Below are 21,639 nucleotides of genomic sequence, written 5' to 3' on the forward strand. Positions count from 1 at the left end.
GTACCAAATGTATTTTTTTTACTTTTGTCCATACAATTTTGTTTAATCCAAATTGTACTACTTGTAACGTATTAAATGTCCTACTTGTAATGTATTAAAGCAACACATTTGTGCTTGTGTGTGGTCTTAAGTTATTTAGCTTATATTTACAAAATGAACAAGAATTTAAGAACAATAACACCAGTGTGGTGAGCAGGACGAGGCCGAGGGACGTGAGAGAACGGCGCGAGCCCGGTGACGTGATTGATAATGAGCGACACCTGTGAGACGCACCGGTCATAAAGGTGCGGAAGCATAAAGGAGGAGCGACGACAGTGAAGGACGAGAGAGGCCAGGCCTGGATTTTATTTGATGTTTATGTCTTATTATGTGTGGCAGTAGTCGACCGTGAGGGACTGCCGTCTTTACTTTTGTTTTAATAAAGTTTTTGAATGTTCGCCAGTTCCCGCCTCCTTCTTCCCATAACATCAAACCTCGTTACAACAAGGATATACAACAACTTTTTAGTCCACAGATACATTCATACATTTATGCATTTCAGTTATTGCATTCAACAAATGATAACAATGAGTAAAATACACAGTTTTAAGCATCACAAGGTATAAATGTGTATATGTATATGACTAGTTGAAGTTGGCTGTGCTTTATCTACAAAGGGAATGACAAGCATTCAGTTAGGGACAAATGGACAAAACTTGCAAACTAATAGGCTATGGGTTATTTGATTGTTGTCCATTTAGAAATACATGTCTGTAGCCTAATTAAAGTAAAAATGATTGATAAACACGCATTTCGAATTTAAATAAATAACAGTAGCCTAGGCCTACTTTAGGTGACTTGTTCATTATATTTATTTTCATATTGGCAACAGAACTTAAATTGCATCCAGTTTATCATTGAACACAATGCACGAGCGTGAATCCCGCGATTTGATCTCACAGTGTCTGGTTATCCACTATGAGAAGAGAGAAGAACTGTCCAGCCTGCACTTTTTTAACTCCTCCTCTCGCCTATATTTCAGGCAAGGTGCATCTCAAACAAGCCTAAGCTTCACTGAAAATCGTTTCGGGTTTTTTTTGACACACGCCTCGGAGCTTTGCTGATCACTAGCCTACATTTGTAATGCTCCAACAGCTTGTTTCGCCAACCGCCAATAACGAGAACAAGAAGGGGAAGGGAAAATAGATGTTAACATGCCGATTAAGGGACCAGTTTAACGTATAGCATCACTGTAAAAAAGGATCTGTTTTTTTTTTTTTTTTTGTCTGTCTGTGGAAATGGCCTTTCTAATCGTTTTGTTCGTGGCGTTGTTATTGTTTTTATCCGACCATGGTAAGACATTTGTTACTTACAATCTCTCTGCCTGGTAACTAAAACAAAAGTTACCCAGTTTATTCAGCTCTAAAAGCCTGGCTACAGTTTTAAGCCATTATGAAACGTTCATTTTCAATGCCAATTTCTACAATCAACTGAGATGATGAAAAGGGGGCAACTTTTTGAGCAATGTTGGCAATGTTGCCGTCAACGGGCAACCAGGTGAGACAAAGGGTCCAAGACCGATATAATTTATCCAGATAGAAATGTGTAGCCTATTCTCAATGGGAAAGTGCCCGAGCAACATCAAGGCAACACAAATCAAAAAGTTGCCCTGTGTATCATTACCTTGATACAATTTATCAAGTAACTTGTTGTTGAAAACTTTATCTAAGTATCATGGCATCATACTGTGAGTAAATGTTGGCACGTTGAACTGATCATACCTTGATTGTTATGTCAGCCGCTTTGGATGACAGCTTCTGCCAAATAAAATGTGTTGTCCGGTAGCCTACGTGAAGGAATCGTTTTTGGAACCGTGGTTCTTTCAAGTGAACCGGTCGAACCAGTTCATCAAATCGGACTGAATCGTTCAAAACAGTTCGCGTCTATGACTCGATATATATTTAGACTACCCCACGTGTTTTCAAACCAGTTGGTGACTTAATTACAACGGTGCTAAAGACACATTTAAAGAAAAAAATAGCTTTTCACTTATACTTGCTCCCATAGTATGATTGGCAAAAAAAAATATAGGCTACATGTTTGTATTGAACATTTTTGGAGCAACACATTTTGTGTGAAAATAAATCATAACAGTGGTTTATTTTGTTTAAAAATCTTGTAAATGTATGAGGTGGCAAGATGGGCCTTGTAAAACCAGCATGGGGCAAAATACACAAAGTATTATAATTTTTATATATAGGCCTAATATGTTTTTAATAATATCTAAGATAATACTTGTTCAAAACAAGCTGTCTGGGGGAGGGCTCTGAGCTCGGAGTTCGGCCCGAACCCAGAGTAGCCTACTCCCCCCGTATGTAAAGTGTCTGGACTAGAAGTGTGAAGAAGGGGTGGTGGAGGGATGCTGCTAAACTGTCAATGGATTGAGGTGAGACTGCTGAATCTGTATATTCCTGTTATCATTGATTGCACTCCACTCATGTTAATTATCTGAACGTGCTCCTCCCGAACTTTGTTAATGAAACATCATAAGGTGATTGTCTCTAAGGTGGACACCCACCATAATATTTGATATTTACCATCTGAATCTAACTTCAGTCATGTCAATAAATGGAAAAGTCAGTCAGCTGTTAATCATGTTATTGTCAGGGTTTGGGGTTGAGGAGATGAAGCGGGGACTCAATTGCAGGAAAATGGGTTTATTAGGTAAAAAAAAAAAAAAAAAACTACCCTGAGGGGGAAAACAAGACAGACTTGACAGCAGGGAAACACGGTGTACATACGACGAACCAGCACAGGACTGAAAACACAAGGATAATTATGCTATGTTTGCACGGAAACGATCTGAAGCGAAAACGCAAAAGTCTCTTTTTATTCTGCATTTAGACGAGCGTTATGGGGGGGAAATCTGCGTGCATATGGTGACGCAAAAGTGTGTGAAATTCGATGTAGTATGCTCTCCAGGCGGCTAGGTGGCAATGTGAAGCACTGAAAGTGAAAGAGACACTGTTTTTCATGGTTAATACGGTAATAATAATAATAATTCATTACATTTATATAGCGCTTTTCTCGACACTCAAAGCGCTTTACATAGAAGGGGCCCCAAGGGGGGAATCTCCTCAACCACCACCAATGTGCAGCATCCACCTGGATGATGCGACGGCAGCCATATTGCGCCAGAACACCCACCACACTCCAGCTTACTGGTGGAGAGGAGACAGTGATGAAGCCAATTAGTATATACATATATAGGAGGATGATTAGGAGGCCATGATGGACAGAGGCCACTGGGCAAATTTGGCCAGGATGCCGAGGTTACACCCCTCTTTTCGAAAGACATCCTGGGATTTTTAGTGACCACAGAGAGTCAGGACCTCGGTTTAACGTCTCATCCGAAGGACGGCGCTCTTTTTCAGTATAGTGTCCCCGTCACTACACTGGGGCGTTAGGACCCGCACAGACCACAGGGTGAGCGCCCCCTGCTGGCCACACTAACACCTCTTCCAGCTGGTGCTTTAACCCTCGGTGCTCTTCGCATGTCTCTCAAAAATGACAGATTTTTTTTTTTTGTCAATGAAATTAATACTATATTTTAGTTTGATAATGTTTAGTTATTTTCCTGTACTGGCGCATGCCTGTGACATAAACGCGTATGCGACGAGAGCCACCGTGAGCAGATCGGTGCCTTCGCTGTCTAGCAGACTTTTGCAGTGTAAAACACAAGCTGTGTGCTACACAGCACAAGACAAAGCGTGACATGAAGGCACATGAAACAAGGCTCACAGACAAGACAAAACAGGAGTGTCAGGGCTCTGTCACAAAACCAAGAAATAGACTAGACAGAAGTGGCCTGTGTGGTCATATCGGGGAGAGCAGGGAGCTCTGGGACCACCAGTCTTCTTGAGACGGAGGGAGCCTTCCTTCTCTTCCTCCGCTTACGTCTGCAAGGTGATGGCATGGAGATTGCTGCCTCAGGGGGAACTGCAGCATTCACGGCCGCCTCAGGGGGAACTGCAGCATTCACGGCCGCCTCAGGGGAAACTGCAGCATTCACATCCGCCTCAGGGGGAACTGCAGCATTCACGGCCGCCTCAGGGGGAACTGCAGCATTCACGGCCGCCTCAGGGGAAACTGCAGCATTCACATCCGCCTCAGGGGGAACTGCAGCATTCACGGCCGCCTCAGGGGGAACTGCAGCATTCACGGCCGCCTCAGGGGGAACTGCAGCATTCACGGCCGCCTCAGGGGGAACTGCAGCATTCACGGCCGCCTCAGGGGGAACTGCAGCATTCACGGCCGCCTCAGGGGGAACTGCAGCATTCACGGCCGCCTCAGGGGGAACTGCAGCATTCACGGCCGCCTCAAGGGGAACTGCAGCATTCACGGCCGCCTCAAGGGGAACTGCAGCATTCACGGCCGCCTCAGGGGGAACTGCAGCATTCACGGCCGCCTCAGGGGGAACTGCAGCATTCACGGCCGCCTCAGGGGGAACTGCAGCATTCACGGCCGCCTCAGGGGGAACTGCAGCATTCACGACCACCTCAGGGGGAAGTGCAGCATTCACGACCGCCTCAGGGGGAACTGCAGCATTCACGACCACCTCAGGGGGAACTGCAGCATTCACATCCGCCTCAGGGGGAAGTGCAGCATTCACGACCACCTCAGGGGGAACTGCAGCATTCACATCCGCCTCAGGGGGAACTGCAGCATTCACATCCGCCTCAGGGGGAACTGCAGCATTCACATCCGCCTCAGGGGGAACTGCAGCATTCACGGCCGCCTCAGGGGGAACTGCAGCATTCACATCCGCCTCAGGGGGAACTGCAGCATTCACGGCCGCCTCAGGGGGAACTGCAGCATTCACATCCGCCTCAGGGGGAACTGCAGCATTCACATCCGCCTCAGGGGGAACTGCAGCATTCACGGCCGCCTCAGGGGGAACTGCAGCATTCACATCCGCCTCAGGGGGAACTGCAGCATTCACATCCGCCTCAGGGGGAACTGCAGCATTCACATCCGCCTCAGGGGGAACTGCAGCATTCACGGCCTGTTTTTAACTGTTAACTAATAATTAACTGTTCTTTTTTTTTCTTCCAGGTTCTTATGTTGATATTGTCAGGGTGTCAGTGATTGCGGGAGATTCAGTCACTCTAAACACTGGGGTTCAAACAAACCAACAAGAAAAGATTGAATGGTATTTTAATGACAATCTCATCGCTCAAATCAATGGAGATCTCAGTAATGTTTGCACAGATGTTCAGTGTAATAAAGATTCTGAGAGATTCAGAAACAGACTGAAGCTGGATCATCAGACTGGATCTCTGACCATCACAAACACCACAAACACACACTCTGGAGTTTATCATCTAAAACTCAGCAGCAGCAGCAGCATCAGTGAAAAGATCTTCAATGTTACTGTCACTGGTGAGTCAATTAATTAATGTTTAAAAGCAGGTTAAAAAGGGTTTAAATCACAGCATTAATGTTAGATTTTTTTTTTTGCAGTAACATTCAGAGGTGTTCTTTTGTCTCATGCTGTTTAAACCTGGTATTAAGATGTGTTTTGTTTGATCGGATTGTAAGTAGATGACGGAGACACATTCCCATTTAAGCCTGGGGCCTCATTTAGCCTATAACCGTTGCGTAGGCTACACACAACACAGGCCTTGATACAATTTATCTTGGTGTTGAAAACTTTATCTGAAAGTATCATGGCATCATACTGTGAGTAAATGTTGATATCGTATACGTTACTATATGAACTGACGTACGTTGATTGTAATGTCAGTCGCTTTGGAAAGATTTCTGCCAAATAAAAATGTGTTGTCCGGTACCTGAACGAATCATTCTTTTGAACCGGTTCTTTTAAGGGAACTGGTCGAACCAGTTCATCTAATTGGACTGAAACGTTCAAAACAATTTGTGTATAGAAATACAAAGACTCGATATATTTAGACTCCCCTACGTGTTTTCAAACCAGTAGGTGACTTGTAACGGTGCTAATGACACACCTCAAGAAAAAATGTGCTTTTCACTTATACTTACTCTCATAGTGTATGATTGGCAAAAAATATACATGTTTGTATTGAACATTTATAGAGCAACACATTTTGTGTGAAAATATATCATAAAAGTGGTTTATTTTGTTTAAAAATCTTGTAAATGTATGAGGTGGCAAGGTGGGCCTTGTAAAACCAGCATGGGGCAAAATACACAAAGTAATTGATACAATTACTTCAACTAAAATAATGTTTTTAATGATGTCTAAGATAATACTTGTTCAAACCAATCACTTTAGCTTTATTTGGATGGACACACACCTTAATATATTATATTTACCATCTGAATCTGACCTTGACATGTCAATAAATGGAAAAGTCAGGCAGCTGTTTATCATGTTATTTATTGTGTCTTTCACCCCATCAGCAGTGCCGCCTTTTACCCCTAATACCATACTTTTACATATTCTACCGTTATTTTAAAACTGGTGCTTTATTTAGCTTTAACAATAAGACCTTTGTCTCAAAATATATTAAACCATTTTAGCGATTCTCATTTGCTACATAAATATTCAACATTTGAAAAAACATCAAATATTAGATCAAATTAGCGTAGAACCAACTTTGCGCTGCTGCAAGCGATCGCTTCAAGGATAGGCCAAATTTCCACGTGTAAAAAAAAAAGTGCTGGAAAGTGTTGAGGCAAGTTTCTGTGCCATCTAGTGGTTTAGAGGAAAATAAAATCAGAGGCGCCTTTTGCCCTGTGGAGCCTTTAGCCCTGTTGTACCCTACCAAAAATAAAAACAATGTTTTGTGATCAAAAGCACAATTTTCTTTGTCTGAGTGCGCGCGTGCGTGTGTCTTGTATGATGTTCATTGTTCATATGAGACGTATGTTTGTCTGATGAGTGAATCTGTAAATCAATCATGTTCTTCTGCTGTTTGTTTGCGTTACAATATTAATCCAGACATATTTCTCTACTTACAATCGTGATGATCTGTAGATAAAAACATTTCACAGCACTTTCCTGTTGTTTAGTTTTGTTTGGCTCATAATGAACTGTTCTTTCCTTTTCCAGATTCTTTCTATGTTAATATTGTCAGGGTGTCAGTGATGGAGGGATATTCAGTCACTCTATACACTGGAGTTCAAACAAACCAACAAGAAAAGATTGAATGGTATTTTAATGACAATCTCATCGCTCAAATCAGTGGAGATCTCAGTGAGATCTGTACAGATGTTCAATGTAATAAAGATTCTGAGAGATTCAGAGACAGACTGAAGCTGGATCATCAGACTGGATCTCTGACCATCACAAACACCACAAACACAGACTCTGGAGTTTATCATCTAAAACTCAGCAGCAGCAGCAGCATCAGTGAAAAGATCTTCAATGTTACTGTTTATGGTGAGTCAATTAATGAATGTTTAAAAACAGGTTAAAAAGGGTTTAAATCACAGCATTAATGTTAGATATTTTTTGCAGTAACATTCAGAGGTGTTCTTTTGTCTCATGCTCTGTTTAAACCTGGTATTAAGATCTGTTTTGGTCGATCGGATCGCAAGTAGATGACGGAGACACATTCCCGTTTACACCTGGGGCCTCATTTAGCCTATAACCGTTGCGTAGGCTACGCACAACACAGTATATAGACTGCTGTAGTATATAGGGCTAAATCTAAGGGCAGATGAAGGAAATCCGGTCAAGTTCATTTTTATAAATCACAACTTATGCGTTGGAAGTGGCGTACGCCTCTTTCAGGGCCTGTTTTTTTGCGTACGAGGCCCTAGGTGTTTTAATAAGTCTCTTTTGTCAACTTTCAACCACTTCTGTCCTGTCTTCGATGGGAGGGTCTATGGCAGGGTCTATGGGCGGGTTTATGGGAGGGTCTATGGCAGGGTCTATGGGCGGGTTTATGGCAGGGTCTATGGGCGGGTTTATGGCAGGGTCTATGGGCGGGTTTATGGCAGGGTCTATGGGCGGGTTTATGGCAGGGTCTATGGGCGGGTTTATAGGAGGGTCTATGGCAGGGTCTATGGGCGGGTTTATGGCAGGGTCTATGGGCGGGTTTATGGCAGGGTCTATGGGCGGGTTTATGGGAGGGTCTATGGGAGGGTCTATGGCAGGGTCTATGGGCGGGTTTATGGGCGGGTTTATGGGCGGGTTTATGGCAGGGTCTATGGGCGGGTTTATGGGCGGGTTTATGGCAGGGTCTATGGGCGGGTTTATGGCAGGGTCTATGGCAGGGTCTATGGGCGGGTTTATGGCAGGGTCTATGGGCGGGTTTATGGCAGGGTCTATGGCAGGGTCTATGGGCGGATTTATGGCAGGGTTTATGGCAGGGTCTATGGGCGGGTTTATGGGCGGGTTTATGGCAGGGTCTATGGGCGGGTTTATGGCAGGGTCTATGGCAGGGTCTATGGGCGGATTTATGGGAGGGTCTATGGGTGGGTTTATGGGAGGGTCTATGGGCGGGTTTATGGGCGGGTTTATGGCAGGGTCTATGGGTGGGTTTATGGGAGGGTCTATGGGCGGGTTTATGGGAGGGTCTTTGGGCGGGTTTATGGGCGGGTTTATGGGAGGGTCTATGGGCGGGTTTATGGCAGGGTCTATGGGCGGGTTTATGGGAGGGTCTTTGGGCGGGTTTATGGGCGGGTTTATGGGAGGGTCTATGGCAGGGTCTATGGGCAGGTTTATGGGCGGGTTTATGGCAGGGTCTATGGGCGGGTTTATGGCAGGGTCTATGGGCGGGTTTATGGGAGGGTCTTTGGGTGGGTTTATGGGAGGGTCTATGGCAGGGTCTATGGGCGGTTTTATGGGAGGGTCTATGGCAGGGTCTTTGGGCGGGTCTATGGCAGGGTCTATGGGCGGGTTTATGGGAGGGTCTATGGGCGGGTTTATAGGAGGGTCTATGGGCGGGTTTATGGGAGGGTCTATGGGCGGGTAAAAACATATAAAGAGCATCAGCTTTAGTTTCTGCTCTGACAGACGCAAGACTAGCCAAACGTTGTGTATGTGTTAGAAATCAAAGTTTGGTCAAAGTTTAAATCCCATCTGGCTAGAGCTCTTCCCATAATGTTCACACATAGGTCAGTAGATAGGTGGGGTTTTTTGGGGTTTTTTTGTGGCTGTTCGAACAGATTCACACTACTAAAGCAATCTGGTCTAATGCGTTTTCAACTACCTCTGGAAGTGGTTGAAAGTGGACAAGCTCAAAACGTTTTAGACACTGTTTACACCTGTATTCATCTACTTGAACCGATCGACCAAAATGCATCTTAATACCAGGTGTAAACAGGGCCTTATTGTATTTAATGCTGTACATTCTTAATATCTTTGAAAACACATTCACTGTTAAAAGGATTTCATGTAAAAAAAAAAAAAAAAAGTGGGCAAAACAAATAAATGTTCCTTTTCAAAGAGCATGAGAACTTGTTCACATCTACAGTGCTATCAAGTTGTTGTTTTGTTTTTTTTGTTTTCAAAAAGATCCTTCAATCATCTGTTGGTTTGTGTTTCAGTTGTTAATGGTACAGAACAAGATCAAAAGTTAGTGATGGGGGGAGCATCTGTTACTTTATATCCTGGTGTAATAAAACACCTTAACGATTTGATGAAGTGGTATTTTAATGAGATTCTCCTCGCTGAATTCACTGGATATCGGGGCAAGATCTGTGAAGATCAACAGTGTTATTGGAGATTCAGAGACAGACTGGAGCTGGACTATGATACTGGATCTCTGATCATCCATGACATCAGAACCATAGACTCTGGACTCTATAACCTACAGATGAACAGCACTGTCACTGTGAAGCGCTTTGCTGTTTTTGTTAGTGAGTATAACTTAGTTCAGCTTGAGCAATTGTAAAATATAGTTCTTTTTTTTCGGTCCAGTAATTGTGGGCTATTAGAAAAAAATAAATTTTTCCCTCAGTATTAAACTATAGTTGAGATCATCTCTATCACCGTCACATGCACAATAAGTTACTTACAATGTTAAAACAAATAAATGCTTTTAACAAGTATAAAGTTTTATTAACATGAAAAACGTATAAACTTAGTTTTTCTGTGAATATTAATGTTTCCTTTTAAATACACTGTGTTGTGATGCTGTTTTAGCTGCTGGTATTTATTTATTATTAAAATATGCTGCCATTTAAAAGTTAAATCAATGTCGTACAATTGATGGCCAAAGTACAAAGGTGTCAATATCAGACAAAGATATTGTTAATGTTGGTTATCACTCTCTAATAATGCCTGTCTTTATCTGTTCCAGATTCAAGTCCATCTTCAGCTGCTGTAGCAGGAATAAATGTTGCTGTTCTGCTTTTTGCTGCTGTTGTGATTTAAAGGTGCTGTATGTAACTTTTTCACTCTTGAAGGGTGTGGATTCTGGAATAAACTGCTGCTTAAATGTAATGAGTGATTATAATCAAGGTATTAATCAATATTTTTCCTTCTAAATATCACATGAGTTGAATGACTTCTCTATGCTTGTGAGATTTTTAGGCTATTTTGTTTTAAAAGTTACCAGTGTGATTACTGAAATGTTATTTCATGTATTCTCTAATGTCTGTGTTAAATATCTGAGAGGTGACTGAAGCTGATGTCAGGAATGCAGTGCTTGCTCATTTAGCGTGGCTTCCAGAAATTAAATATGGAAAGATGTTTTGTTTGAGAAAGGTCTTCAACATGTGTCACTACATCCATCTGTTTTTCTAGGGTACCCTGCCGACTAGAAGTCACAGGAGTCATTGAAGTAAGGGACCATTTCTCAGTTAAAGCCTTACTTTACTGTGTTATATTAAAGTGTCCTCTCCTTGAGAGAAAGAACGCGTTATCTTGATGTTTTGAGAGGACTCTCCTGTTTATAGTTAGAGCCTGGCCAAATATAACCTTGGAAAAGCTGGGTGTCGGTGTGTGTGTTAGTCTTCTTGGTTACAGGTTAAGGAACTACTGGCATTACTGGAGATTGACTGAGTTGTTGTTCTGGACATGCTGGTGCTCAGCAACACAAATCTGAGACCTGGAAGGTCACGACGTGCCTAACTTCAGGATCAGAGTGTCAGTCGCCTATTGATGGAGATATGCTTCAGTCTATCAGTATATGTGTGGAAAATTACTATGTTTATCTATTTAAATATATATATATAGCCTATCTATTTAAATATCCAATCAGAAACGGCAACCTGAAGCAAGGATGTGGCTAGACCTTGGTGAAGGGAATAACTGCTGTGATCTTTGTAACTGTAAGTGGAGCGGCCTATGAACTCCGAATGAGTCTTAAATCTGACTTCTGCTGATGAAACTGCAAACTATCTTCAGTAAAACTGTTCTTTAATTTATTATACTTCTGACTCTTGTCTTAATTAATCATTTCTGGTTCGGGGTCTTTGGCTGTAAATCCCCTTACACTCTACTAAAGCATAAAAATACTAGCCTAGAAATCTGGAGGCACAAAATGTACTTTGCACCCAGGGTAGTCTAGCAACTCTCCGTTGGCTTTCGAGCTGGAAAAAACGAACTCGAGTCAGGCCAATCAAACCGAGTTGGCGGGCGTGCTAAACATAATGACGACAGAGTTGCGACGGTTCCCTGCTACTCGGCTTTGGCCGCGACTATGGAGGACTTGGAGTTAAGCTTTTCTTTGAGAAAAGAACAAAGAACGGCACTTAAGTCATTCCGTCGCTCTGATTGGTTGTAGCGCTATCCTATTGCGTGCAGTGGGAATTTGAAAGACAACCGTTTATCCCGCCCCTTGGATTGAGCCCTGCCAATGGTGAGTTCCCAGACCTAACATCTTGATGTGCGTCTGGCTTGCCAGGCTATAAAATTACCATAATATGTTTGCATATACTGAGGAAACCTGCTATTCACATACTCGTTTCTCTGAAAAACACTTCTACAGCCAGTTATTTTACTTTGAAATGTGTGACTGGAATGTTTGTTTTTGTTTTGTTCTGTGATATTGCATGTTGCCAATTTGGCAATTTGCATTGCGCTCATTCCTGTTGTGTGTGCTCAAGCTGGCAACCTGTGTGAATGCCGTCCAGTCTGAGGAGCAGGTATTTTCACCGTGGAAAAGTAGTTTCATTCCAATAAAATTCCATTTTATCACGACCTTGAATTTAGGTTGGAATGCAGATTTGCTATTGGTCATTTATATAATAGTTTAGCAATACATTTGATTATTCTATTTAAATCTTTGGCCTACTTTATATTTTACCCGTTCGTATTAGGAGTGTTGCTTTGAGGTCCTCACGCTGGCGATTTAACTTGGGTCTCACGATCACAAGCTCATCAGTTTTCGGTCACTAATTAGAGGTAATTGGCAAATATCTTAGACGGTCACATTCACACTTACACAATCAAATATATTCTTGTATAGCCCCCTTGGTCTGTATACACTTGAATTAAAGTACGGTTTCTTCAGACAGAGGTCATGACCACTAGGCTACTACTGATATAAGCCGATTTTACTTCTCTGATAGTAGCTTTGGTTTGGTCATGCCATGGTTTCTCACGTACACTAAAGTGAAGTAACATTAAACGGAGGTAAGACTCACCCTATTTAGGTTGGTCAAGCAGCAGTTGTGGTTTAAACAGAAATTTCCTTTTTGTCTTTACACAACCAAGTAGCCTACACTTGAATTAGTACCAAATATTAGCCGGAACTCTAAAATCACAGTTGGTGTGTCCTCTCCACTCAAAACTGGACTCTAGTCCGTCACTAATCTGACGCAGGTTTGCGGTAACATACGAATCCGCTTAATCTACTTGGGAAAATAATTAGAAAATAAGTAAGTCCGAATAAATTCAAATGTAGCAATTTATTATTAGTTAGGTAAATGTATCATGCCATTTACATAATCAGTTCTAAGATAATCAATACAATAAATAGACTGCATTTATATAGCGCTTTCACAGACCCAATGGCCACCAAAGCGCTTTACAATATTGCCTCACATTCACCCATTCACTCACTCATTCATACACCGACGGCGGTGTCAGCCATGCAAGGCGATCCAGCTCGTCGGGAGCAGCTGGGGTTAGGTGTCTTGCTCATGAACACCTCGACACTTGGTCAGGTGGAACCGGGGATTGAACCACCAACCTTCCGGTTTGTAGACAATGTACATGAACCACTGAGCCACTGTCGCCAAATAACATCAAATGCTCAGAGATAGAGAAAAGATGTATAAGCTATACCTGACATAAGACAAATACATGATGCTGAGTGTCTTGAGGACATGATTTCATGCTGATTTCAACATTTCTTTAAGTACTCAGAAACAGAAACAGAAAGTAGCCTAGACTGAAACTTCTTTCACATGGAAACATTTGCTAACAATGGGAATGGATGCCATTTGCCTTGAAGACACAACCGACGAAACTATGATTCAGTTTATCAGACTGAAGAGTCAGAGTCAAGCTATCTTGTCTTTAGAGGTGTTGTAGGGTTGTTTCTGACGTGTGAGATCCAAAAGACACACTTCCAGTCCAGTGCTGCGTTTATCATCTTTTTCATAAAGCTTAGATGTCATTTTAAACTCACAGTTCTGGTGCACAAACACATAGTAAATCCCACAAGCTTGCTTTCACTCGCATGTACTGACATGCTCAAAACTGTGCTTACTTTTCTATGGCTATCTTTACACTACTGATTAAACCACACTCCACCCAGTGTCCAACAATGGAATTACAACAATGTGTACTTACCCAATGTGTTCATTATTTAGGAAAATAATCTACTATATTCTGCAAACACTGAAAGAAATGCACAATTCTTAGTCTCGTGTGTGCGTGCGTGCGTGTGTGTGTGTGTGTGTGTGTGTGTGTGTGTGTGTGTGTGTGTGTGTGTGTGTGTGTGTGTGTGAATTCTCACAGGGGAATTATTTCCTTTAATCAGAATGATGTTGAAGTGATGACCTGCCCATGAGATGTATTAGACTATCATGGGACGTCCTCTAATCAGACTGAGGCTGCCAGTGAGACACCAATATAACCATTTATTACACTGGTACTTTCATTGAAAAGGACAGTGAAGAGGCAATCAAAAAAGGAGAAAGCACCTGAGTGGTTTCCACAGTTGTTCCTTGACAGGCTGTAGAAAATTCTGATGGAATCACGTCCTCATGTTCTGATATCACAGATAAGCGAAGTGCAACTTGTAAGAAGTTCAATTTCAAAAAAAAAAAAAAAAAAAGGTTCAATTTCCTTTGCAATATTTCGGATTTATATTTTTATATATATTTTATAGTTTTTACATGCTTTTATGTAATTGTATTGATTAGTTTGTTAAATACACATACTTTATCTGTTTGATTATTGTATTATGTTTAATACAGTATCTCTTCAAATGCATGCTGTCCACTCAAGTGGACATATGAAAATCTCTTTGAAAAAAAAAAAAAATCTTGTTTTTCATGACCTAAGAGCAATAAAAACACATAGGAAATAAAATCCTGACTGAGGTTTCATAATTCATGCATGAAAGGGTTAAAAGGAAGGGGAAACACAGAGAGATTGATAATGGCAGTAAGAAGAGAGAAGAAGATGTCAATTTTACTGCCACTCCCACTGTAGGTGTAGGAAACACCCTCGTAGCACCAGTAACTCGTTTTTTTTTTTGTCATTTAATGAAAATGTAATATAATAAAACGTATAGAGTTATAAATGCACATACATACATACATAAAAAAAAAACGTGACCGTTCAAACGCGTCATTAGTGTTTGAAAAAGGTCCATAGCTGTTTCTCTGTCCAGTTAATGGACCATAATGATTAAAAAGTTAGGCAATACAACCGCCAATAAACGAGATGAAGGAGAGGAAAATCAGACACAGTTGGACGTGTGATCTTACACTGTGACTGTGAGGCATATAAAAGAGAAAGAAATCATCTTGTTGAAAAATTAAGAGATTTGGAATGTAATCATTACAGTTTAGAATATATTTCAGAATGCACAGAAACAGTTTAGGGTGTATGATATGATATTCAGATTTGACTAGAAGAATATCGTTTTTTTTTCTTATTTAATTATTCCTTAGTAACTCCCAGTAACGTTAGGTGGCGGAAATGCACCTCAAGCTGGTTTTCCAACTGCCAATAAACACGAAGAAGAAGAAGAAGAAGAAGAAGAAGAAGAAGAAGAAGAAGAAGAAGAAGAAGAAGAAGGGGAAGAAGGGGAAGGAGGGAAATAAATACGGGGTGGGGGAATAGAGACTGTAAAAACTGTTTTTTAATGGCGGTTCTATTAAATGTGTTCTTGGTGTTAATGTTTTTATTCGACCATGGTAAGACTTTTGTTACAATCTCTCTGCCTGCATGCTGTCCTAACGTTAAAACGAAAGTCACCCAGTTACATATTCTTAAAACGAAAGTTACCCAGTTACATATTCTTAAACTTAATAAACATCGTATATAAGCCAGAAAAATATAAGAAAATTTTGCTTTTAATCACAAAACATTGTTTTTATTTTTAGTACTAGTTTAAAAACACGTGGGATATCACATGTTTTTAAACTAGTACTAAAAATAAAACAATGTTTTGTGATTAAAAGCACACTTTTCTTATATTTTTCTGGCTTATATACGATGTTCATTAAGTTTAAGATCATTCATTAGACTCATGTTCGTCTGATGAGTGAATGTGTTAATCGGATGTTCTTCTGCTGTTTGCATGTTACATTACGAATCCAGATGAATTTCTCTACTCAACATTTATGATCATTAGATAAACATTTTCTCTGCACTGGCCTGTTGTTTGTTTGGCTCATAAATAACTTAATTTCTTTTTCAGTTCTTTTCTATGTTAATGTCGAAGTGTCAGTGACGGAGGGAGATTCAGTCAGTCTAAACACTGGTGTTCAAACAAACCAACAAGAAGATATTAAATGGTATTTTAATGACATTCGAATAGCTGAAATCAGTGGAGATCTCAGTGATATCTGTACAGATGTTCAGTGTGAAGATGGTCCTGAGAGATTCAGAGGCAGACTGAAGCTGGATCATCAGACTGGATCTCTGACCATCACACACACCACAAACACAGACGCTGGAGTTTATGAACTAAAGCTCATCAGCAGCAGCAGCATCAGTGAAAAGATCTTCAGGGTTTCTGTTTATGGTGAGTCCATCAATGATTGGATAGCAGGTTAAATAGTTTAAATCACATAATTGAATCTATCACAAATCAGCATTCAGAGGTGTTCTTTTCTCTTGTATTTTAATGCAGTGGTTTAAAACTTTGTTTGAAAACTAGTTTATCTCTTTCAAAACATTTAATGTAAAATAATATTTTAAAATGTGTGTGCAGAGTAAATAAATGTTTCTTTTCAAAGAACATGATAAATTAAACTGGATAAATTATATCCACAGTGCTTTTCCATTGTTGTTGTTTTCCCCCCAAAAAAGATCCTTGAATCGTCTGTTGGTTTGTTTCAGCAGTTCCTGCTACAGAAAAGGATCACAAGTCAGTGAATGAGGGAGAATCTGTTACTTTTGATCCTGGAGTAGTAAGAAACCCAAGTGATGTGATTAGATGGTATTTTAATGAGATTCTCATCGCTGAAATCACTGGAGATCAGAGTAATATCTGTGAAGATGAACAGTGTAATGAGAGATTCAGAAACAGACTGAGGCTGGATCATCTGACTGGAGCTCTGACCGTATTTGACATCAGAAACACAGACTCTGGAGAATATGACCTGAAGGTCAGCAGGAGCAGGAGCAGCCGTGGTCGCATCAACAGCGCTAGCAGTGTAAAGCACTTCGGTGTTACTGTCAGTGAGTGAACTATTTTAAAATACAGTTGTTTTTTTATCGTTTTTTTATCTATCCATCTGTGAACATTGATGTTTCCTTTTGAGAACACTGTGTTGTGTAGCTGCTGGTATTTATTTATTATTAAAAGATGCTGCCATTTAATAGTTAAACCAGTATCATACAATTGATGACCAAAGATTGTTAACGTTGGTTATCAGTCGCTCTCTCGTAATAATGACTGTCTCTCTGTACTGTAGATGTTCCAGGTTCAGGTTTGTCTTCAGGAGCTGTAGCAGGAATAGTTGTTGCTGTTCTTCTGCTGCTTGTTGCTGCTGCTGCTGCGATTTACTATCTCAAGCGTTCAAGTGAGTATTACATATAGCTGATTTAAAAAGATGGAAATTGTATGTAAATAATAATTCATCAAATAATTCAAGTGATCTGTGTTTAATTGATTTTCTTCTCATTATTAAACAAATACCAGATCGCCGGCCAATAATTAGGTAAGATACCATAGCCTCATTCAGACTGTCAGTTCAAATCCGATCAGATTTAGCAAGTGTGTACGGCAAAACAAAATCAAATGCAATGCGATTTTTACAAATCCGCTTTGAGCTTCATTCATATGTGGTTTGAATCTTATTCCAATCGCAGTTCTGGAAATCCGTTCCAGTCTGACTGCTCTGATAAAATTTCACGTTTTTTATCCCACTTTCTCACGCCACATAAAATATGCTGAAAGCTGCTGCAGAAACAAGGTCGTGTTGTTGAAAAGTGCCTGTTGAACAGAATGGAATTGAACTTTGAGACTGGCAACCAATGAAAGACAATATCTGTATTGCAAGCCGTATGCCTAACAATGCAACGTCATTTCCGCAGAAAAGAAATGCAGATATTCTGGAAAACTAAACAGCGCCACGGGACTCACAAATCAGATCTGAATAGTGTTAAAATGTGAACAATCAATGAGGCCATGTTTACGACTGGTATTAAGATGCGTTTTGGTCGATCGGATGCTACTGTAAATACAGGGTGTAAAACGTTTTGAGCTTCCACTTTTTGATCACTTCCAGCGGTAGTCGAAAACAATCGACCGGATTGCTTTAGTAGTGTAAACGCTCACGTGGTCGAATGCATTCAAACAACCACAAAAGACGCCTACTCTCCGTCTACTGACCTAATGCGTAAACATTATGGGAAGAGCTCTAGCCAGACGGGATTTAAACTTTGTCGGCTGGAGACCCAAGTTTCGTTTTGAAGATAAAAAACCCACCAAGCACAATGTTTTCTCAGCATTCCTGATTTCTAACACACACTCACAGCGTTCGGCTGGTCTTGCGTCTGTCAGAGCAGAAACTAAAGCTCATGCTCTCCGTTTGTTTTTCCGTCGTCTCCTTTCACATCCATATGTAAATTGCGTGAGCTTATTTCGTCCATTAGATCGAAAGATCTGAAAAAACCCACACATTTAATGATTTTCTTTATAATAAAGAACAGTGGCATTAATATCATATATTTATTTACCATAGGCTGGGAGTGTCTTATTAAGGCTCACCAATACAATAGTTCAAGAATATTAGACATGGAGGCTGTTTAGGAAAGATAAATGTTGCATTGTAAATCTCACTGCTTCCGACAATTGCATGGAAGCATTTTATATTACTGTAGTACAGAAGATGAAACTGATTTGGTTTATCAGACTGAAGATTCATTAAGAGAGCTATCTTGTCTTTAGAGGTGTTGTAGGGTTGTTTCTGACGTGTAAGATCCAAAAGACACACTTCCAGTCCAGTGCTGCGTTTATCAACTTTTTCATAAAGCTTGTAGATGTCATTTTAAACTCACAGTTCTGGTGCACAAACACATAGTGAATCCCACAAGCTTGCTTTCACAATCACATGTCCTGACACGCTCAAAACTGTGCCTCACATTACACACCTACACTCCACCCTGTGTCCAACAATGGAATTACAACAACAAACATTCAATGGCTCTTACACAATGTGTTTAATATGAAGGAAAATAAAACTATTATATAGTCTGCAAACTCTGAAATAAATGCTAAATTCCGTGTGTGTGTGTGTGTGTGTATGTGTGTGTGTGCGTGTGTGTGTGTGTTCCTTTAATCAGAATGACGTCCTCTAATCAGACTGAGGCTGCCAGTGAGACACCAATATAACCATTTATTACACTGGTACTTTCCTTGAAAAGGACAGTGAAGAGGCAATGGAAAATGAGAGAAAAGCATCAGCTGAGCAGTGAATTTGCATATCTGTAAATCTAAATGGGTCACATAACCTGCTTACTGGAAAACCCCACAAATGTGCACAAATATGATTGTTTCTTCAAGACCGCTGTGAGGTATTCAGGGATTGGGTTGAGTCTACTACTCAGCCTGTCTGACAGACATCTCCGGCTGGATGAATGACCACCACCTTCAACTAAACCTTGCGAAGACAGGGATACTTGTGGTCCCGGCCAACCCAACACTTCATCACAACTTCACCATTCAGCTAGGCTCGTCATCCACAACTCCATCAAGGTCAACCAGGAACCTTGGAGTTGTGATTGATGATCAATTGAACTTCACGGACCACATTGCTAGCACTGCCCGGTCCTGCAGATTTGCCTTGTACAACATTAGAAGGATCAGGCTCTTCCTATTAGAGCATGCTACACAACTCCTTGTCCAAGCGCTTGTTCTATCCAGACTGGACTATTGTAATGCTCTCCTGGCCGGTCTCCCAGCTTCCTCGGTCAAACCTCTGCAGCTGATCCAGAATGCTGCAGTTAGAGTGGTCTTTAACAAGCCTAAGAGAGCACACGTCATTTTTCTACTCACTAAATTACATTGGTTACCAGTTGCCGCTCGCATCAAATTCAAGTCACTGGCGTTACAGAACAACCACTGGCTCTGCTCACTTTTGCCTAAACTTATTTCTTCAGACTTATGTGCCATCCAGAAACTTGCGCTCTGCAAGCGAGCGGCGTCTTGTGGTGCAATCTCAAAGAGGCACAAAATCTCTCTCTCGGACCTTCAGCTTGACGGTTCCCTGCTGGAGAAATGATCTGCCTAACTCAACCAGAGCTGCTGAGTCCGTACCCATTTTTAAGAAACTGCTGAAGACGTATCTTTTTCGGCAATACTTGATCCAGTAATACTAACACTTTCTCTTCTATTCTATTTATTTAAAAAAAATAAAAAATAAAATTAAAACCTGCATAATTCTGCGTTAGATTAAACTGAGACGGGTCATAGCACTTGCAGTTTGTTGTCCTACTGTTAGTTTAACTGCTTCTATTGTTCTCATTTGTAAGTCACTTTGGATAAAAGCGTCTGCTAAGTGAATAAATGTAAATGTACTACTGAGACTGTAGACTGTAGGTGTTGTTACTGATATCATTGCTGTTAATGGATAAAAAACAACTGATATTGTTATGTTGCAAATGTACATAGGCTTTTTACTATTTTAAACAGCCTTTTGTCTGCCTTTCGATGAACGAAAGGAATAATACAGCCTTAACTGTTTCTGTGCATTCTGAAATATATTCTAAACTGTAAAGATGACATTCCAAATCTCTTAATTTTTCAACAAGATGATTTATTTTGCTGTTTGCCTTTGGTCAACCATTAGGGGGGGAAAAGGCTGGTGGACTGACTATGAACAGAATGTTTTTTTCATTTTTATATAGATCCACAATCTACAGCAGCACCAAACAAGCATTAACTACTATCTTAGTCTTACTGATTTATTTTATAGTCTGTTAAACATTTTATTGAGATTATTTAATATGTTCCATGTTTTTACCTGGAGGCATAAATGGTTTTGTAAACGAAACCTTTGTAGTATTTTAAGTTTTGATCGGGTTATTTCGCTGCCGAGTTCTTTCATTTATCACGTCATGTGAGGAGGAATGTGAGGTGTTATGTACTGAGACATTCTTTTATTATTGTTATGCTGAGTTTATTGATTTTGTCACATATTGGTATTATTGGTCTTAAATATATTTTCAACCTAATGGGTAAGATGTTATTATTTTAAACACTGTATTGTTTACATTTCTATGTGCTTTTAATGCATCAATACAAACCATGTGAGAATTCATCAGTCAACATTTCTGAGTATTTTCTCCTTAATACTGTAATAAACCAAAGACAGTCTAAAAACTGTTTTAAAACTGCCTTCTTTTCTCCTCTGTATCTACGCCTGTGTGATGAATTAACTTTTTCAATTTAAAATAAAGTGTAATTCCCTTTTAATAAGCCAGCCAGAAACACACAACCCGTGCGGTTTCAGAGATCCTCTGACACAGTTGCCTCGCCATATTTTTAGCTCCTGTCAAAGTCGCTCAAATCTTTATTCCTGTCCATTTCTCCTGCATCTAACACGTGATGTTTCATTAACAAAGTTCGAGAGGAGCACGTTCAAATGATTTATCTAATCAACTGGTTAACAGCAATAACCATGTCTATCCTATCAGCATTAGATGAAGCCTATACACAGTCGACTCTACCAGGTTACTTTGGGTTCGGGCCAAATACCGAGCTCGGAGCCCTGTCCTCGGACAACACGCCAGATAAGCATACCATTTATTCTACCTGACTCGTGAAATTGATTTCGAGAACTGATTGTTTGAAAACATTCCTGATACAAATCACAAACAAGCATCTCACTATCTAATTTACCCAGACCTTAACATGTGGCCTTGTTAGGAGATGATCAACGACATTCTCTTCCCCTGTGACTGATCATAATGTGTTGGCTCATCAGTGTACAGTGTTTATGGTATTATTGGTAAAATTGTACACCCCTCTACTCAATAAGCCTCACAATTGGACCTTGGGAGTTACATACAAAGTATGTTTGGAAGAA

The 21,639-nt window shown here is 40.6% G+C and overlaps 3 protein-coding genes across 3 annotated transcripts; 2 read left to right on the forward strand and 1 right to left on the reverse strand.

The window, feature by feature from the left end:
- The window catches only part of LOC306987895 (SLAM family member 5-like), a 332,963-nt gene that overhangs the window by 78,574 nt on the left and 232,750 nt on the right, over positions 1–21,639 (reverse strand).
- Positions 903–11,348, forward strand: LOC306987883 (uncharacterized protein). 2 transcript variants are annotated; one of them, XM_079592502.1, is made up of 5 exons: positions 903–1,021; positions 5,095–5,421; positions 7,076–7,405; positions 9,520–9,831; positions 10,275–11,348. In XM_079592502.1, exons 1-5 carry the CDS (start codon positions 958–960, stop codon positions 10,346–10,348), a joined length of 1,107 nt encoding a protein of 368 aa, XP_079448628.1. In that variant the 5' UTR covers positions 903–957; the 3' UTR covers positions 10,349–11,348. The 2 variants fall into 2 exon arrangements, with proteins under 2 accessions (XP_079448628.1, XP_079448629.1); XM_079592503.1 differs by having other exon boundaries at positions 1,020–1,332.
- On the forward strand, positions 15,121–20,948 carry LOC306988154 (uncharacterized protein). The gene is made up of 6 exons (XM_079592930.1): positions 15,121–15,294; positions 15,801–16,127; positions 16,448–16,786; positions 17,023–17,130; positions 17,250–17,268; positions 18,896–20,948. The coding sequence occupies exons 1-6, from the start codon at positions 15,243–15,245 to the stop codon at positions 18,942–18,944; spliced, it is 894 nt and encodes a 297-aa protein (XP_079449056.1). The 5' UTR covers positions 15,121–15,242; the 3' UTR covers positions 18,945–20,948.

This window comes from Phoxinus phoxinus (genome assembly GCF_949152265.1).
Source record: "Phoxinus phoxinus genome assembly, chromosome: 20".
Lineage (NCBI taxonomy): Eukaryota > Metazoa > Chordata > Actinopteri > Cypriniformes > Leuciscidae > Phoxinus > Phoxinus phoxinus.

Excerpts from the sequence above, each read along its gene's own strand:
- LOC306988154 (XM_079592930.1), top strand. The coding sequence starts at position 15,243 with ATGGCGGTTCTATTAAATGTGTTCTTGGTGTTAATGTTTTTATTCGAC. Across the intron at positions 16,128-16,447 it reads CTTCAGGGTTTCTGTTTATG|TTCCTGCTACAGAAAAGGAT; the intron begins GTGAGTCCATCA and ends TTGTTTCAGCAG. Across the intron at positions 16,787-17,022 it reads GCACTTCGGTGTTACTGTCA|ATGTTCCAGGTTCAGGTTTG; the intron begins GTGAGTGAACTA and ends TCTGTACTGTAG.
- LOC306987883 (XM_079592502.1), top strand. The coding sequence starts at position 958 with ATGAGAAGAGAGAAGAACTGTCCAGCCTGCACTTTTTTAACTCCTCCT. Across the intron at positions 1,022-5,094 it reads TCCTCTCGCCTATATTTCAG|GTTCTTATGTTGATATTGTC; the intron begins GCAAGGTGCATC and ends TTTTTCTTCCAG. Across the intron at positions 7,406-9,519 it reads CTTCAATGTTACTGTTTATG|TTGTTAATGGTACAGAACAA; the intron begins GTGAGTCAATTA and ends TTTGTGTTTCAG.